Source organism: Haliaeetus albicilla, chromosome 4 (genome assembly GCF_947461875.1).
Source record: "Haliaeetus albicilla chromosome 4, bHalAlb1.1, whole genome shotgun sequence".
NCBI classification, from domain to species: Eukaryota; Metazoa; Chordata; class Aves; order Accipitriformes; family Accipitridae; genus Haliaeetus; species Haliaeetus albicilla.
In genome coordinates this window covers 1,702,462-1,728,706 of record NC_091486.1, presented here as the reverse complement: position 1 = coordinate 1,728,706, position 26,245 = coordinate 1,702,462, and the positions used below count along the sequence as shown (strand labels likewise).

General features: G+C 45.4%; 1 protein-coding gene across 2 annotated transcripts in view; it reads left to right on the top strand.

The window, feature by feature from the left end:
* The window catches only part of KCNJ3 (potassium inwardly rectifying channel subfamily J member 3), a 58,521-nt gene that overhangs the window by 1,286 nt on the left and 30,990 nt on the right, over positions 1-26,245 (top strand). For both annotated transcript variants that reach the window (XM_069780618.1, XM_069780619.1), the window contains exon 2: positions 5,037-5,253. In XM_069780618.1, the coding sequence (XP_069636719.1) occupies positions 5,037-5,253 (217 nt within the window). The remainder of the gene's footprint in view (positions 1-5,036; positions 5,254-26,245) is intronic.

The following is a 26,245-nucleotide window of genomic DNA, read 5'->3' as shown; positions in this document are numbered from 1 at the left end:
GAGACTTGCTACAGCGGCCGCATATACATCGGGGAGATGAAATAAATGTGGAGTGGGTGGAAGGGGACGGCTCGGGTGACGTTTGACGCATGCAGAGCATCCCGCATGTTTCTGCAGCTGGCAGGGGATGTGGGTGCTCTGCAGGGGCAGGCAGGGTCCCCCTGCCGTGGGGGGGACCCAGCCTTGGAGCACTGCCCTGCTTTCTTCCCCGCTCCTCTGGCTGCCCCCTGCGGAGGGATGCTCATCCCTCGCCTGCCGCGCCCGGATCCGGCGAAGCAGAAACACGTTTTGCTCGGAGGCTTCTGAAGTTGTCGTGTTTTGGCCCAAATACATGTTGCCAACGGGGATTTTGCAGGCAGGATTGTCGCTGCGTTCAGTGAGGGTTGCAGAACCCCCACTGCACCCTGAGCTGCGGGGGAGTCGGTGGCCAAAAGGAGGGGCGGTGCTCGCACCCCACAAGCTGGGGGGGGAAGAGGAATGTAAAGAATCTCCATAATTTCACTTGTCTCCTTCCTGCTGTGCCTGGATGATTTCTGTAGCTGGGTCCGACATTGGTGAAGACGCACTCGCTGCAGCTGACCTGGAGGCATCTATTCCTGTGCTTCTCTTTTTCAATAATCAGCTGGAATCTCAGTTACGCTTCTCCCCGATATGAGCTGTCCCTGATTGTTTCCTCCTGTCACAAGTTTAGATGGGTAAATTGAGTGACGTGCAATTAGCCTGGTAAGTAATCGTCCGGTCTTTAGAGGGCACCACGGTGACCCCTCCAACTGCTTTGTGTGACGAGGCTGTCCTGACTAGGGAGAAGTCGGACTGTCACATTTAGCGTAGCTCTTTAATAGCTTTAAAGAATCAAAATGAGCCATTTCCATTCCAAATTTTGAAAACAGCCCTTTTTGTATCCAGAGGTGCCGCAGAGGGAATCTTAAAAGTTGGAGCTTAAAACTTAGCGTGGCTCCCAAAAATGTCCTGAACTTTAAATATGTGAAAGAGCAGTTTCATAGCCATCATTTCTTCTGGTTTTGTGACGGCAGAGCTGGAGTCAGAAGGGTGAAGGTTTTGCAGCTGTTTTAAAAATAGCAAGAAAGCGAGAGGAGCCCAGGGAACTCTGCCGTAGCAGCAGCTCAAACAAAGCAAGCTGTCCTTCCATCCTGGGGCATCGTTCATCTTCGGAAAAGGAAAAGGCCATCCGTGCGGCACGCCAGCAATGCGGGCACTGTCGGTGCTGGCGGCTGCGTCGTGGCTGTGGTGGCACACCGTGCTGTGGGCATCCCACTGGGCCCCAGCCTGCAGGACCTCTATACACGGGCAGCTATAAATGTGGAGGGAGAGGGAGAAGAGTAATAAAGGGGTAAAATATGGCTGTTCTGTGGTACAGTTGTAGCTGGCTCTGCACATCACCCACCAAATGGCTCTGCACGGTGCATCCTTTCGCTGCTGTGGGGCGGCAGTGCTTGGCCTGGCCTCCTGGCCCAAAAAAAAAGAGGGAAAAAAAAAAAAAAAGGATTGCAGCAGGGAGAGCAATCTCTCGTCTTGGGGGTGCTGCCACTCATGGACAGCCTTCCCGGCTTGCAGGAGCGCGAGTGCGTGGCGGGGGGGAACTGCTGCTTCAGTGTTTCTGCTTTGGTTTGCATATAACCTTTATTGCAGGGAAGAGTTAATTGTAGGGTTTTCTGCTGAAACGCTTCTTTTTTGGTAAAAAGGTTATTCTGCTGGTAAAATCTATGTAAAATTGAAACCCCAATACACTGTTTTTAATTTTTTAATTATTTTTTTTTTTCCCCAGTAAGCTTAGACCATACTGGAGAAAAAAACAAATATAAAACCTGAAAAGTGGCAAGTTAGTGCAAAGACTCATTCATTGTACTATTCACTTTTTTAATGAATCTCTAGGATTGCAAAGAACTTGCATGAAACTTGGAAGCCCTGTACTTTCCTCCCTACGTTACACTGAGTCAAAAAGAGTCACTCAAGGTCATTTCTTCCTGCAAATGTATTGGCTCAGATAGCAAAATAGTCAATGGTACAAATTATCGCACCCTGCCTTGGGTTGAACACTGCCTGTAACTCAGGGGTAGTTGTAAAATAATATTTGGGTTGTCTGTAATGTTTTAGCTCTCAATCTTTATCTCCATTCCCTCAGAGCAGAAGCAATCATACTTTGTGTATATGACTTCACAGCTGGATAACGTAACACCTGATTTTTACCGCAGCTGTAAAATAGGAGGTTTTTGTGACGGACGCGATAGATTCGCTGGGCATCCCATGTGCTCCCGTGCAAGTGGTGGTAGGGTGACGGTGCTGTGGGAGTGGAAGCAGGGTCCTCCCTAACCCTGCAGCAGCGGTCACAGCTCATGGCACCCAGGGAGCAGCCCACCCGTTTTTAACCTTTCTTCCCCATCGTTTTCTTCCCCCATCTGTAGTTCATGGCTCTTTCTCTGGAGTTCTTGTCCTTTGCCGTGTCCCTCAAGTACCCCGTTGTCTTTAACTCCCTTTTTTCCATCACTACTCCATCTGTTAAGATGTCTGTTATAGAGAAATTTTTTGCAAAATAATAGCTCACCCTGCTTCTTCATCCTCTCCTGTGCATTGGTAGGGGGCTTGGCTGGTTGGGTCAGACTAAGATTTTGAGGCAGGAACTGGGTGTTCCTTGGAAAGCATCCGTGGAGAAGTGCCACATAAAGCCAAAACATTTTGGACAGTCACGGTGGTAGCTGAAGACCTAAATAGAGCAGCCAGCGAGCAGACCTCGCAAGGATTTTACAGCCAGACCTTGAGAGGACTTCCCCAAACCATTAGCGTTCATAATGAAGCCTGGTGCGTGCCAACTCCTGATTGCATTTCGTTGGCTCTGACCCGGAGCCACCCTTTTCCTCTGTCCCAAAGCTGAGCTGGGAGGACGGGTCTCGGTGTCCCCAGCACGACAGTGTCACCCAGAAATGAGCCAGCCTTCGCCTCCCCTGTGGCTATAACAATATTGTAGGGGCGTGGGATGGCTGATGGATGCGGTTCCCTCCCTAGAGCTGCTCCTTGCCCTGCTTACAGGTCTTATTTGGTGCTTTGCTGGTGTTTTTTGCCTTTTTATTGAAAAGTAGACTTCTCTCTGAAGAAAGAACAAACAAAACCCCGCAGGCAGGATATTTATGCAGATGTGCTCTAGATGTTTCTTGGCTCTGATGGCTTTATCTGAAACTGCATGGCGTATGCTGGGATGGAGTAGCAGAGGCAGGTGTGATAAATCTGAATTTTCACACACAAAAATTAAAGCACATCTCTTAGCCGGAACTTCAGGGCAGTGAAACACACGATTGTTTTTTTGGGATTAGATCTCCTTCAAATCCAGCCACCATTCAGGGAAAATTTTAAAAATAGAAACCAAATCCTAAGCGAGGCGCATAATCTGGTTTTGCTCTGTCTGCTGCCTTTTGCTTTTAGGCTCCCAACCGCTTCTGACCCCGGGGGGCTTGGCCATAGCTGTACCCCCCGTGCCCTCGCTGGGGGCTGCCCTGCACCCTGGGAGCACCCAGCATCCTCCCACCCACTCCCCCGCAGCTGCCAGTGCAGGGCTTTTTTATGGAAGGCACGGGACTGGGTTTCTCTGGGAGCCACTGGTGTCACTCGTAGGGACCCTGATAGTCCAGAGGTGATGTCTGCTCTGGTCCCTGTCCAACGGGGCATCTTCCCCCCCCGCCGCTCGCAGTTACACAGGTAGTGCGGCAGATCTGAATAACGAGGAGAATGGAAAGAAAGGAGAAGTTAGAGGAAAGATTATGCTTCTTCCTGCAAGCATAATCGTCCTTCTGTTAAAAAAAAAAATATCCCATTTCAAGTCAGTGGTATTGCTCAGTATGGGAAGTTTTACATCAGCTCAAAACATAGGGAATGATGGAAATACATCTCAAGTAGTCATTTAATGTTGGGTTTTGGCTCTGTAGGATGACTACAACAGTTTGTAAAACTTCTTTTTAAAATCTGAGTAACAAATAATGCAAAATTCTATAATAAAAAGTAATGACCAGGAAGGGCTATAATGTTCTGTTCCTGCCTATTCATAACACAGGGAGAAGAAATAGAAGCCGGAGAGGGAGCGTTAGGGCAGGGCTGTGCTGATTACAGTGCTCCTCACGGACTAGGGATGCAAAGCGTAGCTTCCAGCCAGGCACACGAGCCGGAGCGCTGAATTTGAGGTTTCAGCTCTAGGTGTGATTTTATGGACTTGTTCTGTAGCTGTTAAATTGTTGTTTATAGTGTCTTAGCAGGCAGCTCTAACTAAAGCAGTAACAGCATCCCCTTTGCCGGGCTTCTTTTGTCAAAAGGGTGGTGATCCAAAAACTTCCCTGGAGAACTGTGTGCTCGGCTGATGTGGGGCCAACATTAGCTGTTGTTAGTCAGCGTTGAGGCCTCCACTCTTACGGGAAAAGCTGGTAATTAATCTTATTGCTGCCACTTTCTGCAAGGAGTTCATGGACAGTCCCTTGTGGGAGGGACCCTGGAGCTGGCTGTGAGCCCTCAGCTGTGGTCACTGTGTACCTGTGGTCACTGTGTTGCTGCATGGATTTGGTGAGGTTCGGGGTATCTCAAGGGGAGATGTCCCCTTGTCTGAGCCCCCGGGCAGGGGACCCTGTCTGGGCACACTGGTTGTACAAGGGCTGGTGTGCAAAGCTGGGTGAAGGGCAGGCTGGATGTGCGCTGGCTTCATCTTCTCCTCCTGGTGGGTGATGCTGCAGGTCGGTGGCAGAGCCATCGTTCGTGTCGGTGGCCGGCGGTTTTCCAGGGCTCCTATGTCAGTGAGCTGCAATTGCAGTAAGATGTGTGTTAGAAATAATTCATCCTTGCTCTGCACGGCCAGTGCTGAACTCCCACGCGTTTCATGGCCGTGTGGCTGGACCGGGGTTTGCCTCGTGTGGTGGGTGCTGCAGAGTGCTGGCAGGGATGCAGGATGCTGTCGGGGTGCCTCGGTGATGGCTGCTCCAGCGGTGATCTCTCTCTCTCTCTCTCTCTCTCTCTCTCTGCCTCTCCCCTCGCTGCCTGTCCAGTCCCGCCAGACCCCAGAGGGCGAGTTCCTCCCGCTCGATCAGCTGGAGCTGGACGTGGGCTTCAGCACAGGGGCGGACCAGCTTTTCCTCGTGTCCCCGCTCACCATCTGCCACGTGATAGACGCCAAGAGCCCCTTCTACGACCTCTCCCAGCGCAGCATGCAGACGGAGCAGTTTGAGATTGTCGTCATCCTGGAGGGCATCGTGGAAACAACGGGTGAGTAGAGAAAGCAAATGCTCCGTGAAAGCAGATGTCACCCTGCAGGTCTTACCATCCGCCTTCGAAAAACTGGGTGCTTCAGATTGCCCTTTAGTCCAACCACACGGTCACATTTTGCAAATGCTTCGAGATGGCCAAAGTCGTATTTTACCCCAAAGTGAAAATGTTTGAGGGATTTTTGGCAATGTGTCTGTTACCAAGGCGATGCACTTCGGTGCTCCTAGCAAGCGGCAGGAACCTCCCTCGCTGTGCGGGGATGCCGTGGCGGGGTTGGGCACGCTGTGATCCCCATGGCATTGCCCATCCGGCAGCGATGCTGCAGCTCCGGCCAGGGCTGGGGGGCAGGTGCTCCCGCAGGCAGCGAGCACCTCACTTTGCTTCCCAGGCTGCTGCCTGCCACGCGAGAACACTTATTGGGGATATTCAGAATTTCTTTGATTGTTTTTTCGGTCCGTATGCTGGTGCCCGAGAGCCTCGGGCTGCAGTATTTTAGTTACTCAGCTGGGTACCCAGCGAGGCTCAGGGCAGCAGAGGTGAATCATCTGTGCTGTTCAAGAAAAGCTCCCTGATATTTCAAGAAAAGCTCCCTGCTGTTAGCATAGTTGGCTCGTGTAAGGATTTCGGGGCTGACATGCAGACCAGAGAACTCCAGGTTGTTTTTTTTTCTCCCTAGCAAAACTGTTTTCAAACAGAAATGATTGAAGAAAAGGAATTTTGTAAATAGCTCATTAGAATTTTAAAACAAAGTGGTGTGTTTGTATACTTCTGAGTTTATTTTTGTAAATATTTCAGACTTAGAAATTATGACCAGAACAAAAAAAAAGAAGAGGTATTTTCTGGATCTATAAAGCCTAACTCATATAAGCTTGCAGATTTTGTGACCTAGTTTCGTAAGATGAGATGAATATTGGGTAAAATAGAGCTGAATGTGGTCTATCTTGATAAAACATGGAGGGATGAAAGGGTTTTAAAGTTAAAAAAATCTTTAAAAATGTGAGTAAATGGAGAGGAGGAGAGTATAGAGCTGGAGGGCAGCTGGACTGGAGGAGAACCAATATCCACGATGGCAAGAGCATGTACATACAAAGATATATCAGTGATGGCGAGAGCACGTAAATACAAAAAGGCAGGTGCTGCAGGTGGGAGCGAGGAGGCAAAAAGCCTTGCTTCGTGGCACTGCCTTTGGCACAAGCACTGGGGCTTTATTATAAGCTGCAGCATTCTCACTGATGGTTTCCAGCAGGTAGCTTTTGCTAAGCCTGGCTCAGGTAAGAAAGACAAGAACAGACGCGAGGGAAGGGGCAATCTCATCTAAAGGATGCCCTTTTTTTTCAGGAGAGGTGGACACTTAGTAGGTTTAAAACTTGCAGAAAGTCAGGACCCATCTCTCTATCCTGGTGCTCTCCCAGCAGATTCTTTATTGGAGTTTCCACCTCCCCTGTCATTCACCTTAAAGCCAAAACACTTTTGGCAAGCCAGAGGTCTTCCTCTGGGAACAGGCAGTAACCTATGTACAGAAACATGTGCAATTTGTGTTTATGAATGTACATTATATATCAAGAAAAATGGGGAACATTTCGTATGGGTTACGTACCTGAATACCTCTACTAAGGTTAAAAATGGGTTTAATTCAGGGGTAGTTTTCTGAGAAGTTGAGTCTGATACTATGAAGTGTGACTGCTGGAGCTGGGCTGGCTGAAGGTCAGGAGACATCAACCTCAGCACTGATAGTACGCGTTATGCAAAACAGGGTTCTTCTCTTTGTGGAAAGAATATGTTGTAGAAATCTTCCATCTAAGCTATCTTGACTTATGGTTTGCATCTAACAGCCCACAGCCATCCTAGAACAGAAGCAATAATTTAAAGGGGATTATTAGAAATATTATAAAGTAATTTGCAGCGTGCTTTGTTGGCTGTTTTGTAGATAAAGCTGATAAGAAACTCGGTCTGTGCTTTCTTCCTCCTCAGTGTAGGACAGTTACCTGCCCTCGCTGTAGTGTGTACATGATGTCAGAAGTGCAATACAAGTCTGAAATGTCTGCTGGCGTGGAAAGAACAGAAATAACTTCCAGTTGTTTGGAAACCAGGGTGCTATTTTTGGTTAGGTGTAAAAACGATGCTTGGATTTTGTTTGTTGTTTTTTTTTGTCTCGGAAGATCAGCGAGTAGGTCATACATTTGAAAAGGCTTTTCCAATTAATTTCGATTACGTGTGGCCAGAGGGAGAGCGGTGGTGGTGCCAGTGGGTCTCACAGGGGCTGAGCGAGCCCGATTGATCTGCATGTGGTTCAGGAGAGTCCTGTGGATGATGAATATGTAGCCTGCGGGAAGTAGGTTGGAGGAAGATTAAATAAACTGTGGTTGATTTGCAAACGAGCTGAAGTTACAGCTGCAAGTGTTTGAAGTGGAGACTGGTCTGAACCGAATGGGAGAGGGGTTTAGGGTTTCTTTTTGTGTCTGGTCCGGTTGAGCCCAGAAGGACCAGGCAGACGTCAGAGCCAAGGCTGAGCGGAGGGGAAGGTTGAGTTATATATGGGATGACTGGTGCTGCCGGCATCAGCCCAGCCGATACTTCAGGCGTGCTCCTGCCGGCCTTTCGGCCCTTCCAGCTTCCCACTTGGTACAGAAGTCCCTTCTGATGACTGCTGTCTTAAACCTCGGCTGTGTTGCCTTATATTTTGAGTTTCAAAGTACAATCACAATGTTCTGGTAGTCCTACTGGGAATGGTATTTAATTTAATTACGAGTGAAAGCTGCGCAGGTAGGACAGCAGCCTCCAGAGAGCAAGTCTCTTCTTCAACCCTGTTCTTAGGATGGGTTTCTCCTGCATCCCAGGGGTAAAATACAGATTTACTGCAGAGTGAAGAACTTTCTACCTTTCAACCTAGAAAGCTGCCTTTGTAGTGGTTATCCGTTACCCTCCTATCAATTACTGCATGGAAAGAAAAAATCATCATCATAGTTTTATATCATTAATTAAAAAAAATCTGAAATTGAATTGGATTTCAAAACTCAGAAGACTATATTTCAATGCTAGAACACAATGAAAATGGATTAATTTGATGCAATCTTGGCATTTGGTTTCTTTCCAAAGGCAAGAGGTCCAAAAGCCAAACCGAAGTCGGGTAGCGATGCGTGCCCCTTCCCGTGCTGATGTCGTGACGGCTGTATCCCTGTGCTGCTGCAGACCAAGGCAGCATTCTCCATTAGGGCATCTTCTGGGAAACCCCACCTGGGAACTCTTTTTTGAGTTTAAAATTGGCTCTAATGTTTTCCTATGAAAACAGTTAATTTCACCTGGATGTCTTCATTCCCATGTGGGGAAATGTGTACTGAGCAGAGCAGCAGTTTCAGGAGAAACTTTCCCCCAGTGCTATATGCACTGCTTGGCTTCTGTGCTGCGTCTCCTGACTTGACAACCAGTTCAGAGGGTCTGGTAAAGTAACGTGGCTTCTGCACATAGTCATTAAGCAACCTTATAACACAGCCTATTTTCTAAAGCTGCTGTCATTTTTTCTTTTTTTGTAAAATTGACTTGAAGAGCATCAATACCACGGAGATAAATTGTTTTCTTACCCGCCCCAGAAATGGAGCGCAGAGAAATTGCACAGTTTGCTCCCCACTGCCATGTCCGTACAGCGTACCGCAGTGGAGCAGCCCCTGCGTGAGTGTCCTACCCTGCCTCTTTGCTAATGGTATTTTGTAGCATATTTAATGGAGAAGGCTTTGATATTCATCAAAGTTCTTCAACTTGCAGAGTTTAAAGGGGGAGCTAGTGCTTTCAGCCTACACTCCTAGTTTGTTTTCCAAGTAAATTATTTTCTGTGTCTGCGTGAAAAGCGCTGTGAAACTGCACTGAGATCTACAACATCCTTTGTAAAGAACCAAGTTACTCATGCTCATCTCCTGCATCCTGTGGAGATCTGCCTGCCGCAACATCAAGAATTAGACAGCAAGAGAATAATAATAACTAACAAAAATATTTATTTCCAGGAATACTCTTAGCACGTTTTTTCTTCTGTTTGTACTGACATGACAGAAGCAGCCTTTAGTCTGGAACTGAAGGAGGCAGAAATACCTGTGAAAAATAAATGCAGGCTTCTGGCTCAACATATAAATATGAGAGAGAATTAAAGTCACTGGAAGGATCAGTGGGGTGGATTCAGCGCTCTTTGACGTGTTTTGAAATGCTTCAACCTTGAACTATTCTATAAATCATGATTTCAAAATATATTTAGCAATATTGTCGCATTTCTGCATTGACATGTGATCGTATGGTGCCATAGGGAGGCATATCATGTCAGTTAGGTTACGCCAGGACAGCACAATTTAAGGGTAAGTCATCTGAAGGATCCCATTTACTTTGCCATTTCCCATGTTACTCCTGTTCTAGCCCTCCAGTATTGCCGTCTGGTGCAGGCCAGGGTGCATGTGTCTTACAAATTATAAAAAGTATTAGAAGGTATTGAGTATTTCTAATATAGCCCTTGTATTTATAATAAATAGGGATTTAGGAGTCCTAATAGCATTTGATTTGAGTCAGCTCTGTCTTTTCATAGGGACTTAGAGCCTCTTGGTTTTCTTTAGCAGATGCTTATGAAGACTTTTTTTTCTTTGACTTTGTTTTCTCCTTTAATCAGTTGACTTGTGATATGCAATGTTACCAAGGGATTTAGAGAATTAGTAAATATATACAATAAATCTTGTTTTGACTGTCTGCAGGGAGAGTACAGATTTTTTGGAGAAGTCTAATGAGTTGTTGAAGCAGGATCTTCTTGCTTATAAATCCCACTTGGCTGATTAAAATCACCGTTTCCGATGCCTTCTCTCATTAAATCATATAAAAATGATTTTTCATAGATGCCTCCCAACTTGATTAAGTTAATTTACTGCCTCGTCACTGAAATTTTAATTTCTGGAAATATAAACATTTCTTTATGCTTTCCTTGCCTTCCTTAATTACAGCTTTTAGGTTTTTTAGATAATACCACGTGGAAAGCGGGAGGCGGATCTAGCGCATCTCTAGAGGGAAGGAAGCTGGGGTCTTCTGACCCTTCCTGGGGAGAGCAGCAGGGCTGAGCTCAGCAGAGCCTGGCTCCCCTTCCCAGAGCAGGGGTGTCCCTTTCCAGCCCTTTCTTTTATGAAATAGAAGCAAAATATCTCAGCAGACAGATTTTTTTTTTCTTAGATGGTCACAGGAGGGGCCACGGCCATGGATGCTTTAGATGACTGCAGGTGGCTCCTGACTCTCCTCTCTACCTCCTGCATGACCCACAGACTAAAACACGCATGGGGAGTGCTTGGTCATCCCAAAGCCAGACCCCAGGAGCTTTCCCTGGGAATGCTGGAGGATGCTCAGTGCTGGCTCTGGGGCTTGATTTATTTCCATTTTTTGGAGTGTTAGTCAGCGACGGGAGAGTTCCACAGCTGAGATGTTCAAACAGCTTTTCAGAATCCGAAGATGGTTATGATTCATAAGGGTAATTGCTAATCATTTAGGATTATTTTTGATATATATTCAACCCCTCCATTATTATGATAACATATAATTTTGAAGGACACTCAAAGTGTTTATTTTCGAAACCTATTGTCCTGATTTCACACTATTGTGATGGAGAATTTTAAGCTCTGTTGTCAGCAAAGCTTCCCGGTGATGTTCATGGGGAGAACAAGTTTTGACTCTTATGCTGGGGCTTAGCCTCTGCATGCATTTAGGAGTACATAGCCTTTTACAATTGCTGTAGTATCCTGCGACTTACTGATAAGCTGCTGAAATTGCTAAAAAAATGAACAGTTAATAAGAACCTGAAACATACAGAAACCTGGCAGGAATGGTATATGCATCCCCTTTCAAAACTCATTAAATGTTATTTTGGAAACCTTTTAACATCATTTTCTGATTAAAGAAATCAAACAGCCTGCCAGGCCTTTTAATTAAATAAGTAGAGATGGAATCAAAGGCATATTCCACTAGTTTTACTTTTAAAAACATGAATAGCTTGAATTATGAAACTGCGTCTCCACAGGAAGGTTTTTCTCAGAAACAGATACATGGGAATGATTTCAGAACCAAAACAACTTGAGCAAACGAAGAACTGTAATACAGATCTGAAAGCTAATGTGACTCAGATAATTTCTAGGGACATTTAAAAATATTTTTCCTATGTGTTATTCTCAAAGTAGCTTAGCTTTAAAGAAAACCCAATACAAATTTAGCAGCTTTAAAGGTGGAGCATAAAAAATTATTCTGTTTTTATCTTACCATTCAGATTTGGGTGTTTTTGTGCAGATGTGGGCAAAGTGTTGTGGGCAGAGGACAGAGGAGAGGGAAAATACTCTGGAGTTAATGGAAGAGCTTACCAGAATCAAAACATTGCATCACTTGATGCAGTCATATGCTATCATAAATTATACCTTGTTCATCCTCTCACTCTTCTTCTCCACTGTCTTACACTAGTTTTTCTGACCAGGTCTTGGTGTCCATAAGGTATCATCAATCTCATTGTATTGACAGGGCAGAAATTTGGATGGAGAGGTAGAGCGAGGAGCTCAAGGTCCAGAGCAGACTCTTGCACAGCATCGTGCATGCCGGCGTTGCTCCACCATGGACAGGTCCTTGTTCACTCTGGGTTTGCCTGTCTGGGTGAGGATGGCACGAACCTGTCAGTAGCTTGGGTTTTGGTGGAGTATGGACCTGCATGTGTGTCATGGACCTGTTTGTCATGGTCTTTGGCAAGGGATGAGGGGAGTCCTCACCTTCTGCATCAGTGGGAGGGGACCAGGGTCTTGGGGACCCCCAGCCAGCTTTCACCAGGGATAACTTGATGGCTAAATTTGCTTAGAAATCATCTCTCCGAACCACTTGTCTGCAGAATATCACAGAATCACAAATAGTTGAGGTTGGAAGAGACCTCTGGAGGTCATCTGGTCCAACCCCACAGCTCAGGCAGGGCCACCTAGACCTGGTTGCCCAGGGCCATGTCCAGTCAGCTTTTGAATACCTCTAAGGAGGGGAACTCCACCACTATTTTAGTACCGCGACATCAGTAAGGCATGTTAGATGGGAAGGCGACAGGAAAAGAACAATTCAGCAGTTCTTTTTTTCTTTTTTTTCTGAGCATAACCTAAACATGATAAAATAGCCATTTTAAATGTTGTGGTCTTAGCATCTCAGCAAATCTTTTTCCATTGCTACCATTATACAAAATCTGTTAGTGGAAAAAACAATATTTGTTGGTCATGCAGGCAGACACGTTTGTCACTGTCAAAGCAAGGATGTGCTGAAGTTGGGACCTCCATTGCCCAGCTTCCCTCTGCCCCCCCTGCAGCTGCTGCTCAGGTGCAGCACAGCCAAAGGGCTCAGCTGGACTAAAAAAGGGAAAAAAGCATTTTTTTTAATGCTAATGAAAAGATGTAAGGTTCTGGGAAAACGCAGCAAAAGTGTATGGGTTTGTGTGCTAGTTCTAAGGAGGCACAACTGGGAGAGAACAGTTTTGGTAACTGCATCCCTTACGTAACTTGCAGCCGTTGTATTTTGGATAATGCATCCCCCCTCCTGCATAAGGCAGCAATTCCCCGAAGTACTGAATTTCACTGCATAAAGCCTGTGTGGCTCTTTCTCCTTTTTTTTTCTTTTTCCTTAGATCTCTTTGGAGATATAGAAGAGAAAAACGGTAGTGGTTTTAATCTGGAGCTCTGCAGGAGCTTTCCTTTTACCATATATAATCTGAATAACTGGTGATTCATCAGAAGTCATGTCTTTGCAAAAAATACTTGTTCACGCTTAATCAAACAGAATACAGGCTCCTTGAACAAGCCTTCTTGTGCTGATCTTGTGCTGTGCGTGCTAGCACAGGCGGACCTTGTACCATCAGTCTATACATCTAGTTCAATTTTTTCCATGAATAAGTATTGGAGGGCTAAGCACGAGCTAGTCATCTCTGGGGGAGTGACATGTGCAATCATCCAGAAAACTCAGGAGCACTAAAACTTGATCTCTGATATAAATCTGCTCCATGCCTCCAGGAAAGTGAACGTATCTAAGAAGAAAAACTACGAATAGCTGGTTCCCTGCGAGTGTGCGAGCTACGTCCCTTCTGCAGCTGGAGCCATGGGGGTTTGGTTATGGGGGTGCCAGAGGGGCAGGATCTCCCCGGTGGGGCTGGAGGACAGTGTTAGCACACATCGAGCCCTGGAAGATCGGAGCTGTTGCCCGAGTGCTGGTCGGAAACGTGTGGGAGGTGAAGGGCTTGAATTTTTCAGGGAGCAAATGTGATGTGGCTGCGCGGGGTGTTTGCTCTCTCATGCTGCAGTGCTGGGCAGGGAATACTTCACTCCTGTAAACCCACCAGCAGGCAGGGACGTGGAGATGCTGCTTGCTAAATATAGACCCGAATTGCTCCTCTCTGAGAAATTCATGAACGAATAAGAAAACTCTACAGTGCTCAAATTGTGCTGTTTCTAGCCTGTTTTTTTTTCAGTTAAGCATAAAATGGAGGTCTTCATTTTATTCTTGTCCTCTTACCATCACTGCCTCTCCTACTGGGTTGTATAAATGATTTAGTGATTTTCGGTATTCCTGAATAGAAGAAAGCTTTGGCTACAATAGCCCTGGTATTGGAGTTGCAAGGATGCTGTTGTCGATCTGCACTTAAAGACCTGTTTAACTCACATGCACGTATGGGTTGTGCCAGGATCTGAATTTGAGCCCCCATCAATCTGAGGGACATTTTATTTGCCCAGATCTGGAAGTGGGGCACAGCATATCCTAAATAAGAAGGTTCCTCCAAAATAGTTTGAGCAAAGAATGAAAAAACTCATCTGAGGATGGCTAATTTGATCTTAATTCAGGAAACATTTTAATTGCTGATGCAATTAGAAGGACTGGTTTTGCTGTGTCCATATGTTCTATAATGGCTCTTTCCATCGTAGCTCTGCTTGGTGTCGTCCCCAAATCTCCGTTCAGTACCAAGCAGTTTTGCCCTGAGACGAGCAGCTCCTCCTGGGCCGAGTGCGGGTGGTGGTCCCTGAGGAGGAGACAGCTGTCTCAGAAGTTTCTGTCATTTGCGTTAAATGACTTTATTATCCTTTAACCCTGCCCAAATGAAGCCCGCAAGAGTGGCACTTGCTAATACTGATCTAATTTAAATCCAGTTGGGCCAAGTTGCCAGTTCCTGTTGCTGCATTTGCGCAGAACAAGCACATCTAAGCAGCGTCAGGAACAGCAGCGGGAAATCCCTGTGCCCGAGGGTCCGTGGTATTAACCCCCGAATGGGGCTGCCTGAGGGGTTGGGGGGACTGGGCCCCTTTGGTCCTGCACCCCCCCTGACATTCCAGGGGTGGTCAGTATAAAGGACAGAGGGGTTCATTTCTGAGTGGCAGTGCTGCAGCAGGGACCACCCTGGAGACCAGGCTGGGGCTTCCAGCAAGGCTGTCGCCTTCAGTGGGATTTAATGGGAAATAAATGGAAAATCTTCCATTTTCTGTTGGTGGATCAAATGTATTCCTACTTCCAAGAGCTGCACTTTTCAGCTATTTCCTCATATATTGCATCTTTCCCATTTTTTTCCTCTAGTTTGTTGATATTGTTGTAAAATAAATTTTAAAAACTGTATTGTTGCAGGCAGTCCAGTGTTCTACTCAGCAGCCCTGTTCCTCTGCCTTAGAAGGAAACTAAGTTCATTTGACCTGATTTGGTCTGACAAACCCATTTTCACCCTTGCTTGCAACCTTGCTATCTTCTAGCTGATGAAAACTGTTTGATTACTTTGTGCGGTGTTTTCCTGTGATTTGAAGTTAGCCTGGTGGGTTGTAATTACCCGTTCCTTGCCTGGTCTCTGGATCTGCGTGCTGCTGTGCTGCTCTGTGCAAATGAAGGGTGGTGAGTGCGTTGCACACCGTCCGCTTCTGAGGCAGCAGAGGAGCGATGGGGTGGCAAATCAGCAAACAGATTTCATCATATCAAGGGGTGAAAAGCAAAGCTGGAAATACTGATAGTTCCTGGAAAAGGCTTGCAGCTGGTAGCCAGCTCAGTGAAGCCATTCTAGCTTGACTTCAGTTTGTAAACCCGGATTAATTAGTATTGCATTGATGCAAAACAAGGGGTTAGAGCAGTTTGTACTTTGCCATGTTCCTTTCTTTCACATAATCAGAAGTGTTCTTATTTTCAGAGTTAAAAAATCCCTTGCACCTTTTCATTACTTGGAAATTCTGGAGAGTCACTGCTGAGCATCAGCATCCTTCAGTCTTCAGATGGCTTTTCTTGCTATTAAATCTTGTTTGTTACAAACCCAAAGGTTTTTACTCTTTTGCCTGAGAATTCAGCTATGAAGACACGGCGTGCTTGTTACAGAGTACTCCCTAGCTAGACCTAGTAATGAAATCCTAAGCCATTCACATAAATAAGCACAAAACTGTTGTTATCCTACTGTACAGTGGGCTCTTAGAACTATCCTTAGGAGCAAGGGGCTGCCTCAGGAGTGGTTGTAAAGTGACAGCAATCAGATGAACTATTTCTTACCTTTTCTGTTCAGATGCATTTTTTTCCCTATAGATCAAGGCTCATGATTTGCTGTAATCTTTGCAAGCATAGCTACTGCAGCTTACAATTTACATCCTTCTGATTGTCATAGTATATACACACAAATTTTAAGTAAACTGTCCTAATTCAGAAGGTCATGGACCAGGTGAGGCCATACCGTGTGTCAGTCCCCCAGCCCCTTGGCATACAGCTATACTATCGTATTATTAGTAGGATTTTCCTAAATTCTGCACTTGTACAATGATGAGGAATGATCTGCCCAGGGATATCATGGGAGGGTTTGTGTGTCTGCATTGCACGGAGTTTCCTTGGGATTTTCTCAGCCAACGAGCACTTTTATCAATCAGGTAGCAGTTTTCTTCTAAGGGTGTTAGGGGTACGTGATGGTGGGAAGGAGGGAGCCTGACCTTCCAACATTTCCTACATTTATGTGATTTCTTGTGGGGTTCACTATGAATTGTTGCCAGGAAGAGTGATAGTGTAAATTTCACTTTAATACTAATGAAAAACTTCAAAAATACCCTTTAGGAGGTTCCAGGATGCATCTGAAGCGTCAAAGATTTCCATGTGTTCCCAAGAAGAAATAAGTGCTCATTCTCTATCTGCTTTGGTTATTAACAAAGACTTTCCATTCCCTTTAACTTTTGCATAATCACTTATGTGGGCTTTTTAAATTTGTATTTTAAATTTGTTAAAAATTTTAAACTTGTTAAAAATTTTATAGGTATTCTATTATATATTGAAATTACTAAAGTGACAATATTTCACAACCCCTCCCAAGGCTGTTGATGGCATGGAGGCACTAGGATGAGTTTCAACTCTTTTTAAGAGAGTCTCTTGCTGCTTCTTTATGCTTATCAGGTCAATTTTGTTGCTTGATACTGGGCCAGATCATAGGGTGATAATGTAGTATAATAAATATACTATTTAAGTATATATAAGTAACATATGTATAAGTATATAAGCATAGTGAATTCAGTCCTTTAGAGGTGTAGAGGAGGTGGACACCTCTGGCTGATGTACAAAGCTGTGGTCCATAGCATATAGTGTATTTAGTGTATTTGGTGTTGGCAGGGTGCAAAGGGATGCCATGTCCTCATGGCAGGCTTTTAGCTGCTGGCGTGAGTGTGTGTGTATGTGTGCATGCGTGTGTGCCATGGGAGCAAAGAGTACATGGAGGTGGAGGAGCAGACCTGTACAGCCTCTCGCCAAAAAGATGCTGCTTTTATTTATGTCAAGAATGTAAGTTGAAATCTGGAGTGCAGAGGAAACCTGTACTGTTAAAGATCTCCTGGTTAACCACCATGGTAGAAGGCTCTTGTGAAGATCTGTTTCTTTCATTAGGTACAGAAATGCATTTTCTTTCTTATTTTCCATTGCTGCAGCCAAGTCCCTGAAAACGCATTCTGTTTTAAGATTTTTTCTCATAGTGAAACCTTGATATTGAAACTATACTAACAAAAGTGTCAGGAAAGAGAAAAAAGGAGGTTTTTTCCCCCACTGTTTCAAATGTTGCACACATGCCCGTCCTGTCTGTGCACATGCACTGTGCCACGGGTGGGTGATGTTTCTGTTTGCTAGGACAGGGACTGCCATTTATCTGGGTGCCCTTTGCACCCAGGCAAACCGGGCATTTCTCGTAACGGCACCGACAGTCAAAATCGGGCCGTGCCTTTGAGGCAGGGAAGGAGTGCCCTGAGATACCTGAAGTTATCACTTTTTTCTGAAGGACCACCCAGCTATTCATATTTTCACTGTAGGTGGCATGTCTTAGTATGGTTGGGAAGGCATCAAATAAAGTCTTAAGACATCAGCAAAGGCTTTAAAAGAACTCATTTGCACACCAGTGAGAATTTAGCTTCCAGGACTAAGTAGGAAAAAGATTTGTGGTACCAATAGAAGACAATTGTGTAGCAGATTGTTAAAAAAGACATGTCTCCAAGCATATTGATAATGTACCTTGCATAAAGCATTCAATGATATATTCTGTATATGTATCTTAATTTCTGCTTTAGGTAGAGAGAGGTTATTTGATGGAAAAATACATGGCCATTATCTAGAATTTTTTTCATGCTGGGGAAAAAAAAAAGAAATAAGTAGCTGCATTTCACCCTTTTTAAACTCAGCCTAAGCTTCTCCCAACTTGGGCTCCTAAATGAAGTGCAGCAAAAGGGGGATGTGGGTTTTGCCGTGCAGGGCTGTGACCTTCCCAGTGGGAAGGATGGAGGGAAGAGTCCTCTGGGATGAGGGAGGAGGGGAGGGACGGCCGGCAGGACCGTTTGAGAAGACAAACAATTAAATTAAATTAAACCCATTAAACTTAGTTAAGATAAAGAATTGTCTGCTGACTCTGTTTCTTGTTAGGCTGCATTTTATTAATCATGGACTTGCTTGTCTTCATTGCTCCTGAAAACTCAGTCTGTATAGCCTGGCGTTTCCCTGGTTTTGTAGCTGCTGGGGAGCTGCCTGGGAGGACAGTGGGGTTCGGGTCATCCTGAATCCTACGATGCCTTTGCTGGGACAGTCCTAGGAAGATGGCTGGGGCATCCCCTGGGTGAGACCACAGACCAGATGGATGTCCCATTGCCCATTTGTCTCTATTATCAGAGCTGAAATGAGTCCCTAGAGCTGCCCTGTTAGAAAAAGAATGTGCTTCTCTTTGGGAAGGAAGACAGGACCTGCAAGTGACAGATGAAATCTGCATCCTACACGTCCTGTATGGATGTTGGAATTCAATTTGGAAACTATTTCAGTGTTGGAAATCAAGGGCACAGGTCATGGGGCTCACAGAATTAAAAATATGTCTTTGAGATACTTAGCTGGAAAAGAAAAAAATAATGAGCCAGCGAGCGTTTCCTGATCACTGTGCCATCTCAGAAAACAAGTACTTTGTGTTTGTCACAAAAATTCTGTCTTCTAGGTTGAGATTGAGATTGAAATTATTTTTTTATATTTAACAGTCTTACTGAGTCAGTTGTAAAATTTCCAAAGCCCGGTTGGACAAGGAGGGAGGTTTCCTTCTAGTCCCCAGGACCTGCAAAAGCCAAGCCTTGTGGGGAAGGTTCGGCGTGAGCAGCATGCTGCGGCATCTGCCTGATGGGGAGTGCCGTTGTCCTGAACACAGTGTGTTTTTTCTGCTTTAATGCACAATGTTGTTCTTCACCATTAAGTACCTTCTCCAAGAAGAGAGCTTGGTTGTGTTTGTGGTTGGTATTTATACATCTGCTGGTTTGGTACCCCTTTAGATGTATCCCAGAGCATCCACCTTCTGCTATGCATGGTTTTCAAACACCAAATACTGTCTTTTTAACTTAATACTGAATGGGCAGCAGTGTGCTAACTTCTCCCCCAGTTCTGTGTTGTCTGAGATACCAGCTCACACAGCGAATCAACAAAGGAAACATTTTACCTTGTCACACTAATGTCCTCATTTTAAGAACCTGATGTTAATAAATTTTTTCTGCATCCTGTGAACACGAGCACCCATACCCTCTTTGTTTATATGTAAACTAATGTGTCCCACAGGAGAGGAAGAACAGCAAACCCTTCCTATTCTGAAAATATGCTTATGGCATGGAAATAGAGTTGCAGAGAGACACTGGCATGAATTTTCCTCGTGCTGTGTGCAGGGCAGAGCATGTGCATCCTATACTTGCACCAGTGAACGGCTTCCTGGAATGGAGAGCAGCGTTTGAGCGCGCTTCCCCAGATGTGCATCCACTGAGGCAGGGGATGTGCAGCTGGGTTGGTTCCTCGGGGCGCGTCCACGGCTCCTTCTGCAATTCTTGCCCCATGTCTCTTGCAGTGCCAAGGCTCCTCGAGCAGAAAGGCGGCCAGACACTGCTCAGAACAGCGGGGGGAGGTTTTCCATGCGTGTTTTGCTCTTTTTAAAATCATCTTAAATGTTCCTGGGGTGGTGGGCACAATCTGTATCACAATTTGCTGAGGGTTTTCATCCTGAAATCTGCAGAAGGCTGGGGAGCAAGGGCAAATTTAGATTGGGCTCAAAAAATGAACTTAACGTAAATGCGGTGATTAAAAGACAAATACGTGTTAGTCAAATTGTAGAATATTCATTTTTCTGCTTTTATGTGAAATAGAAATAATAAAAACCCTAAATCTAAGAATGACATTTTATAGCAAATGACTAAATCGTTGTTCATTGAAATAGCAAATGCACTTTTCTGTTTTAATAGTGCACCTTTAGGCAACTGGTTTGAAACCATTTGCAATTTGTCTGCCCAGCTGGCACATTGGACTGGTCCTAACATTTTGCACTGTTTCCCAGTGCTTGTTCTGTGCTTTTTGACTGCAAGCCAGTAAAAGCCTGTCAAAAAGCAGTCTGTTCTGGTCTGCTTTGCTTAGCCCAGATGTAAAGTAGGTGTGTAGTTGTCTTGTTCTTCACTCCGTTGCAGAGCTGGGTCTGTCTGGGCAGGGTGATTGCTGCTGCTGGCACTTGGGGCAGTTTATTGCTGCTGATGCTCGGGGGCAGAGCAGGGACTCAGGGTGGTCCTGAACGCCCATCAAGGTTTAGGATGTGTGGTCAGATGGAGGCATATTACCATTTATAGTGGGCTCATATTTACAAGAGTATGTTTATTAAAAAGAAGAGGAAAACGTAATTCAGTGGGATTAGGAGAACATAATAAAGTGGATGTTTGGGACGAGGAGCGAGGTCACTTTCTGCACGCTGCTGAATATTTTAATATAGCTGTGAATTATTTACTCATAGTTTTAGATACTCATTAAAAGTACTGTCTTTAGTGAACTTCATTATTAAACCTATTCTAATGTTTTGTGTCCCGCATCACATACCTGTCATTTGATGCGTAACAGTTGCACTTACCTGGAGTTATGGTCTATTATTGCATTTTTTTGTGTGTTTGCTTGCTTTGTGTGAAAAAAAAAGACTCCAGAACAGATCTCCTGGTGTGTTTTCTGTTTGGAGAACAGCTGTCCAAAATCCCAAGCCCGCTTTTAGAGCTGCTATCCCACCTGTCCTGGGAGGCAGGGTCTGTTATAGCCGTTAGCATTAATGCCATAAGTATCTCTGCCTGACCTGTGCAAGGATCAGGCTCGATCTCCCGTACCCATGTGTTTCCGATGGTTTGGTGTGGCTGTGGCAGCTGGTGATGCAGCTCCTTGTCCCTGTGTAACCCCTCGTATTGGACAGAGGCTGTTAGGTGCTGGTCCTCACATCCCACCCATGGTTCTGCACCAGGACCCACACAAAGACTCCTTTCCTAAAGCAACGCCTTTGTGGAAACAAGCCTGAACATTCCCTGTCCTCTTGGCTTTGGCATCTGAGTCCAAGTACATAAAAGAAGATGTATCCGCTTTCTTTTTTTAAAGCCATCGGCTTTGGCAGCAAGACAAGACCTGTCAGTGTCCTCATCGCAGTGAGCGGTGCACATTTTTCTCTGTTTCTCTCCAAACCTTGGTGGGGAAAAAAAGGAAATATCTTCAGTTTGGGGGCATGCAGCTCACTCGATGTTTCGAAAGGGAAATCCCCAAGCCTAGTGCTTGTGAGATGGCTCACGGCAGCCGTGCATCATGTCGGCCTTGGGGTTGCTCAGGGTTTGGGTCAGAGCTCGAAGTGTCATTAAATGTGTTTTTTCCTTCAGACCTGGAAGAAGTGGTGAATCGGAGTAGGCGATACAAGCTGCCATGTTCTGTGGCAAGGGTATTTGCAGTCCTACCTATGTGGAGAATTGTGCTTGACTTAAAGTAGAACCCCTTGGTAATACTGAAAGCTTAGTAAGCATTATGTTCTTTACATTTATAAATACCCAGGTGGCCTTTCCTTTTACAGTTTCATATGTGGTGTTCTTGATTTTTACATAGCTGGGTGTGGGGCAGAAATGTGTTTAGTTTTGTTTTACAGCGCTTTTTTTTCTTGTTTTACAGTTTAATATACGTTGTTCTTGATTTTTGCATAGCTAGGTGGGGGGCAGAAATGTTTTTTTCCTGCACTCCATCACACTTCTGTAATCGGGAGGGAGCAGGCTTTCCTTGGAAAACACCTTTGTGGCAGTGGTCGATGTCTCTCTCCCAGGCTGAGATGGGGTCTCTGGTCCCCATGGTGCTGGGGGGGCTGGGGCTGCTCTGCTGTAAAGAGACTATTTTCTCTATTATATTGAAGTCTTAGCCATTAATTTTATGTAGCAACTACTTTCCTCTCCTTAGTTAACATATCGTATCAACTGGCAATGCAGACTTTCCCTGGATGGTTACCCTCATTAAATTATTAATGACATTGTCAGTATTTTTTGTCAGCAGCCAATTGATACCTCTTAAGTATTATTTATTTATCTATTGTTTAAATAATATTCAGCAGGGTACCTGCCTCTGGCAGATGTTCTGTGTGCTTAAAACCTGGAAGACATGCCCAGCTGTCTTCTCCATGGATACCTGTTACTTGTCCTGGATACATTTATGCTCACTATTCTTTATTTAGAGTACTGCACAATTGTGACTTTTTACTAAATATTTCAGTTCCCAGCCGCTCCCTCCCAGGTGGTTCCTCACACACTCCCTCACCTGAGGGATCATGAATTACAATCCAAGAAAAAAGCACGTTAAATATCCCAGAAACCTCTCCCATCAGCATTCTGCAAGCCAGAGACGAGGCCCCTTCTAATATCATTTCTGCATTCAGAGTGCTGAAGGACACTTGTTTTTTTCTAAAGAGCTTATCTCGGGTTTGCTTGCTCTGAATTAACGTGATTTACTGGGCTGTTGAGGTGAGCTAAAATGCGACTGGGACATGTGCTGCTTGGGGAAGGCAGTGTTGGAGAGCCCACCTGGGCGGTCGTGTGCCCAGGGCTTTTTCTGCTTACAACTACAAATGCTAGTTATGGCAAAGCTCTCCCCATCCGAAACCTGCGTGCTGGATTTGTCGTCGGTGTGGAGATTGCTTGTCAAGCCAAAACTCGTAATCGCCAAGCAAAAGGTGTGTTTAGATGAAATCTTAGAGCCACACTAAAAGAAGAAGCGGTGCCCCGGTTCTGTGGAAAACAGGAGCGTCCAGGCGCGGGGGGATGCCGTGCCCCCAGCATCTCTCGCTGGTGCGCTAAATGGGGTTATTTTGAGTGACCGTAGTTCTCACCTTCTTCCCCAAAACTTCTCTGCGAAGGCTTGCTTGTGTGGGGAGCAGCACGGGGAGCCCTCAGAAGGCTGGCAGGTAGTGAAAGCAAACTGCAGCCATTCCCTGAGGTGGAAAACTGGTTGAACCCCAATATTGCATTTCCAAATGGCTGAAATGGCTTTCGCAGTGCAATTACGGTAATCACTGAGCGGCAATGCTTGATGTATGTTTTTGAAAAAGACTTCATTGGCATGTAATCCTGACTTCTTCCTTGTGATTAACTTTGTTTCTTTTGACTTTTGGAAGTTTTGAAACACAAGGGACTCTTTGGGGATCGTGTGGGGAGCAGGCTGCACTGGCCTGAGCGAGGGGCTTTCTGTGCTGTGGCAGGGCGGACCCTTACAGCTGAGCATCAGTTATATCCCAAAGCTAATCAAGCAAAGCAATCCTACCTGAGCAAATAACTCCACCTTCTGACTCCTCCCAGCAATCCGTAACTGGGTCACAAAACCTGGGGGTTCATCTATGAAGGAAGAACCTCAGCAAGGGTTCGTTCTTTCGCCCAGAGACAGAGGGATAATTTGCAGCCCACTGCTGCTGCTTTGTACTAGCTGCGGGGCTCACACGTAAAATAGTTGTACTTTCTGTTTAAAGACTTGTTATGTGTCTGCTTTTTTTTGCTGAGCCAAGGTGAGATTTAAGCTAAAGAGGACAGCTGTTTTAGCTGCATGTGTCAACAAAATCAAACCTTCACTAAGTGCTACTTGTAACTAACTAGATTATGATAAAATTGTTTGGCACGAAGAAGGGGAAGAAGTCTGTTGTGGGTAAGATGCTGGGATGTTTCAGGAGAGTGCTGGGGAGAGTCATCCAAAATGTAATCAGGAGCTCCTGGATTTTACGGAGGGGAAAACCGTGCTTGGGCTGAAAACAGCCCCGAAGCTTTTCCAGCGCAGGGGGGAGAGCATCTGCCGGCTGGGTTTGGGGGAGAGGAGAGCAGTCAGCAGGCCCTGTGCTTGCGGGGCGCAGGCTGGGAGGCAGCTCATGGTAGGCTGTAACACCCTCCCTTGTGGGGGCTGTTCCTCCTGCCTCCCTTCCCTGCCCGTTTGTGGTGCTTTGGGGGGGTTGGAGAGAGCAGCTAGAGAAGCAAGCGGTTAGGAGGACAGCCTGTGTGCCCCCCCGGGATGGGGCAACCTGCCGGCTGGACCGCCGGCTGCATCCCTGCATCCTTGCGGGCATGATGCTCCAGGGGCTGATGGGACGAAGCCCAGCTCCAGCCTGCCTACTGGCTCTCCGCATGCAGGGGCCATCCTACGTTATGGAGACATGGTTTGACTAAGTTATTTAAGATTGATCTAGTATTGGAAGCATCCAATAAAGATTATTATCTTGGCTTGTTATACTGAATTAATATTGAAGTAAAGAAGAAACCCATTAGCAAATGCGGCTTGCTTCAAACGTTAATGCATTATTATTAAATGGCAAACTATGGCTGCAGAAAAAGTTTATTAAAAAAAAAAGTTGAAGAGAATCATAGGATCATAGAATCCTAAAAAATGATTTGGGTTGGAAGGGACCTTAAAGACCATTTAGTTCCAACCCCCCTGCCATGGGCAGGGACACCTTCCACTAGACCAGGTTGCTCAAAGTTGGCCTTGAAAGGAAGGTGAAAAACAGGCATCTGATATTGCGCCCACAATTCTCCATCCTTTTCTGTTCTGCTTGTACGAAATTTCCAGCTACTCTAGAAATAAAGGAGGTACTGAGAAAACTTGCCTGTATGGGTATCCGCAGTGGCTGCAGAACTGAGCACTTTTGATCTAACCTGCTGCTGGCATCTCACCTGACAGTGAGTAAAAGAGTTCAGGTAGGCTGGATTCATGGAGGTGCAAAGAACTTTTTGATCCATGCATGTCATCACGGCATCGGTAGAAGATGCTGGGGATCCTGGGAACAGCTGCCTCCTCCAGTTGCATTATTTATTACAGGTTCATTGTCTCTTTTTTCTTACTTATTAACTCTGTGTAGGTCTTCAACATATTACTTGTGCAGTAGATGAATAAATCATAAAACTCACTGCATAGCAAGCTCAACCCTTCTGGTTTGAGTAATGGTGTATAAACCCTGGCTATTTCAGACTGAACCTGGGTAAGTTGATGTGAAGGGTAGGAGATGGTCACCAAGAGGAAGGCGTTGGGTCAGGGTGTCCGGGTGCCTCTGGCAGCTGTGCTGGGGGGGCACGGTGCCATGTGGGGGGGGCAGCCAGGTGGGACTGAAAGCACCCAGGGAGGAGGGCTGGCGGGGTACTGGTCCCCACCGGTGTCAGACCTTCCCCCCCACCCGCCGTGGACCTGAGAGTGCTGGGGTACGGCATGGGTGTGGGGAAGGGAGCGCTGCACACCAGGCTGCCAGCCCTGACTTTCAGAGGACAGTCACGCCAAACGCCAAAAAGTACTTTTTTTTTTTCCCCTTATTTCAGTAAATTCTCACTTTCTGAATCAAGGTTAGGAACTTCTATTCTTGTTGGGAGATCTGCGTCCTCACTGATTGCCTGCCTCCCTGATAGGGTCAGAAGTGTACTTTAGCTGTAATTCTCTGCTTCCTTTATAACTTTCCAGTCAATTAACTTCTAAGACTGGAATTTTTCATGCTTGGTCTTTGCTTGGAGGAAAATATATTTTGGCAAGTTGGTAGACAAAAAAATATTTGCATCCTGTGGATTATACATTCATGGTACACAGCTGCACGTTCCTGGCCGGTACAGACGGCTCTTTTGGTAGGCAAGGAGCAGAAATGCAGCAAAAGAGGTAGAATTAACATTGCTAAAAGAATTTTTTTCCTTAATCTGACCTGATTTCAATCTCCTGTCATGTATGACTTGCTAAAGAATTTCTAAATTGCCTGAGGATCCCTAAATACTGAAAGGCATTTCATATAATGAAGCACAATTTCCAATATATTTCTGTGGAAAGATGTTTAGGAGCTCACAGAATTCACCTCCAAAGTTCCAGAAAGCTTCAATTTTCTTAAAAAAAATTGTCTGATATCTAACAATTAATTTCTTAGTGAAAGTTAGGAAGAGCCTTGCTTGTTGTTTGATATTCAGTGTCCACAGTGTAGATGCTTTTTGATAGGATTTCTTGTTTTGGATTGCTTACGTAAAGAAAATATAACGTGGCACCTTTGTGTGCCCTGCTCGGGTGATGGCACACATTGCTGCTGGCCAGTTATTTATTAAGGGGCTTTATGCAATATATTGATTTTTGAGACATAAATATGCAATGTGCCAAGCCATTGCCAAGGTGATGCATGGTTGTAGGGGCTTCGGAGGGGTCTTTGATCATCGTACCGTAACTGCTGCTG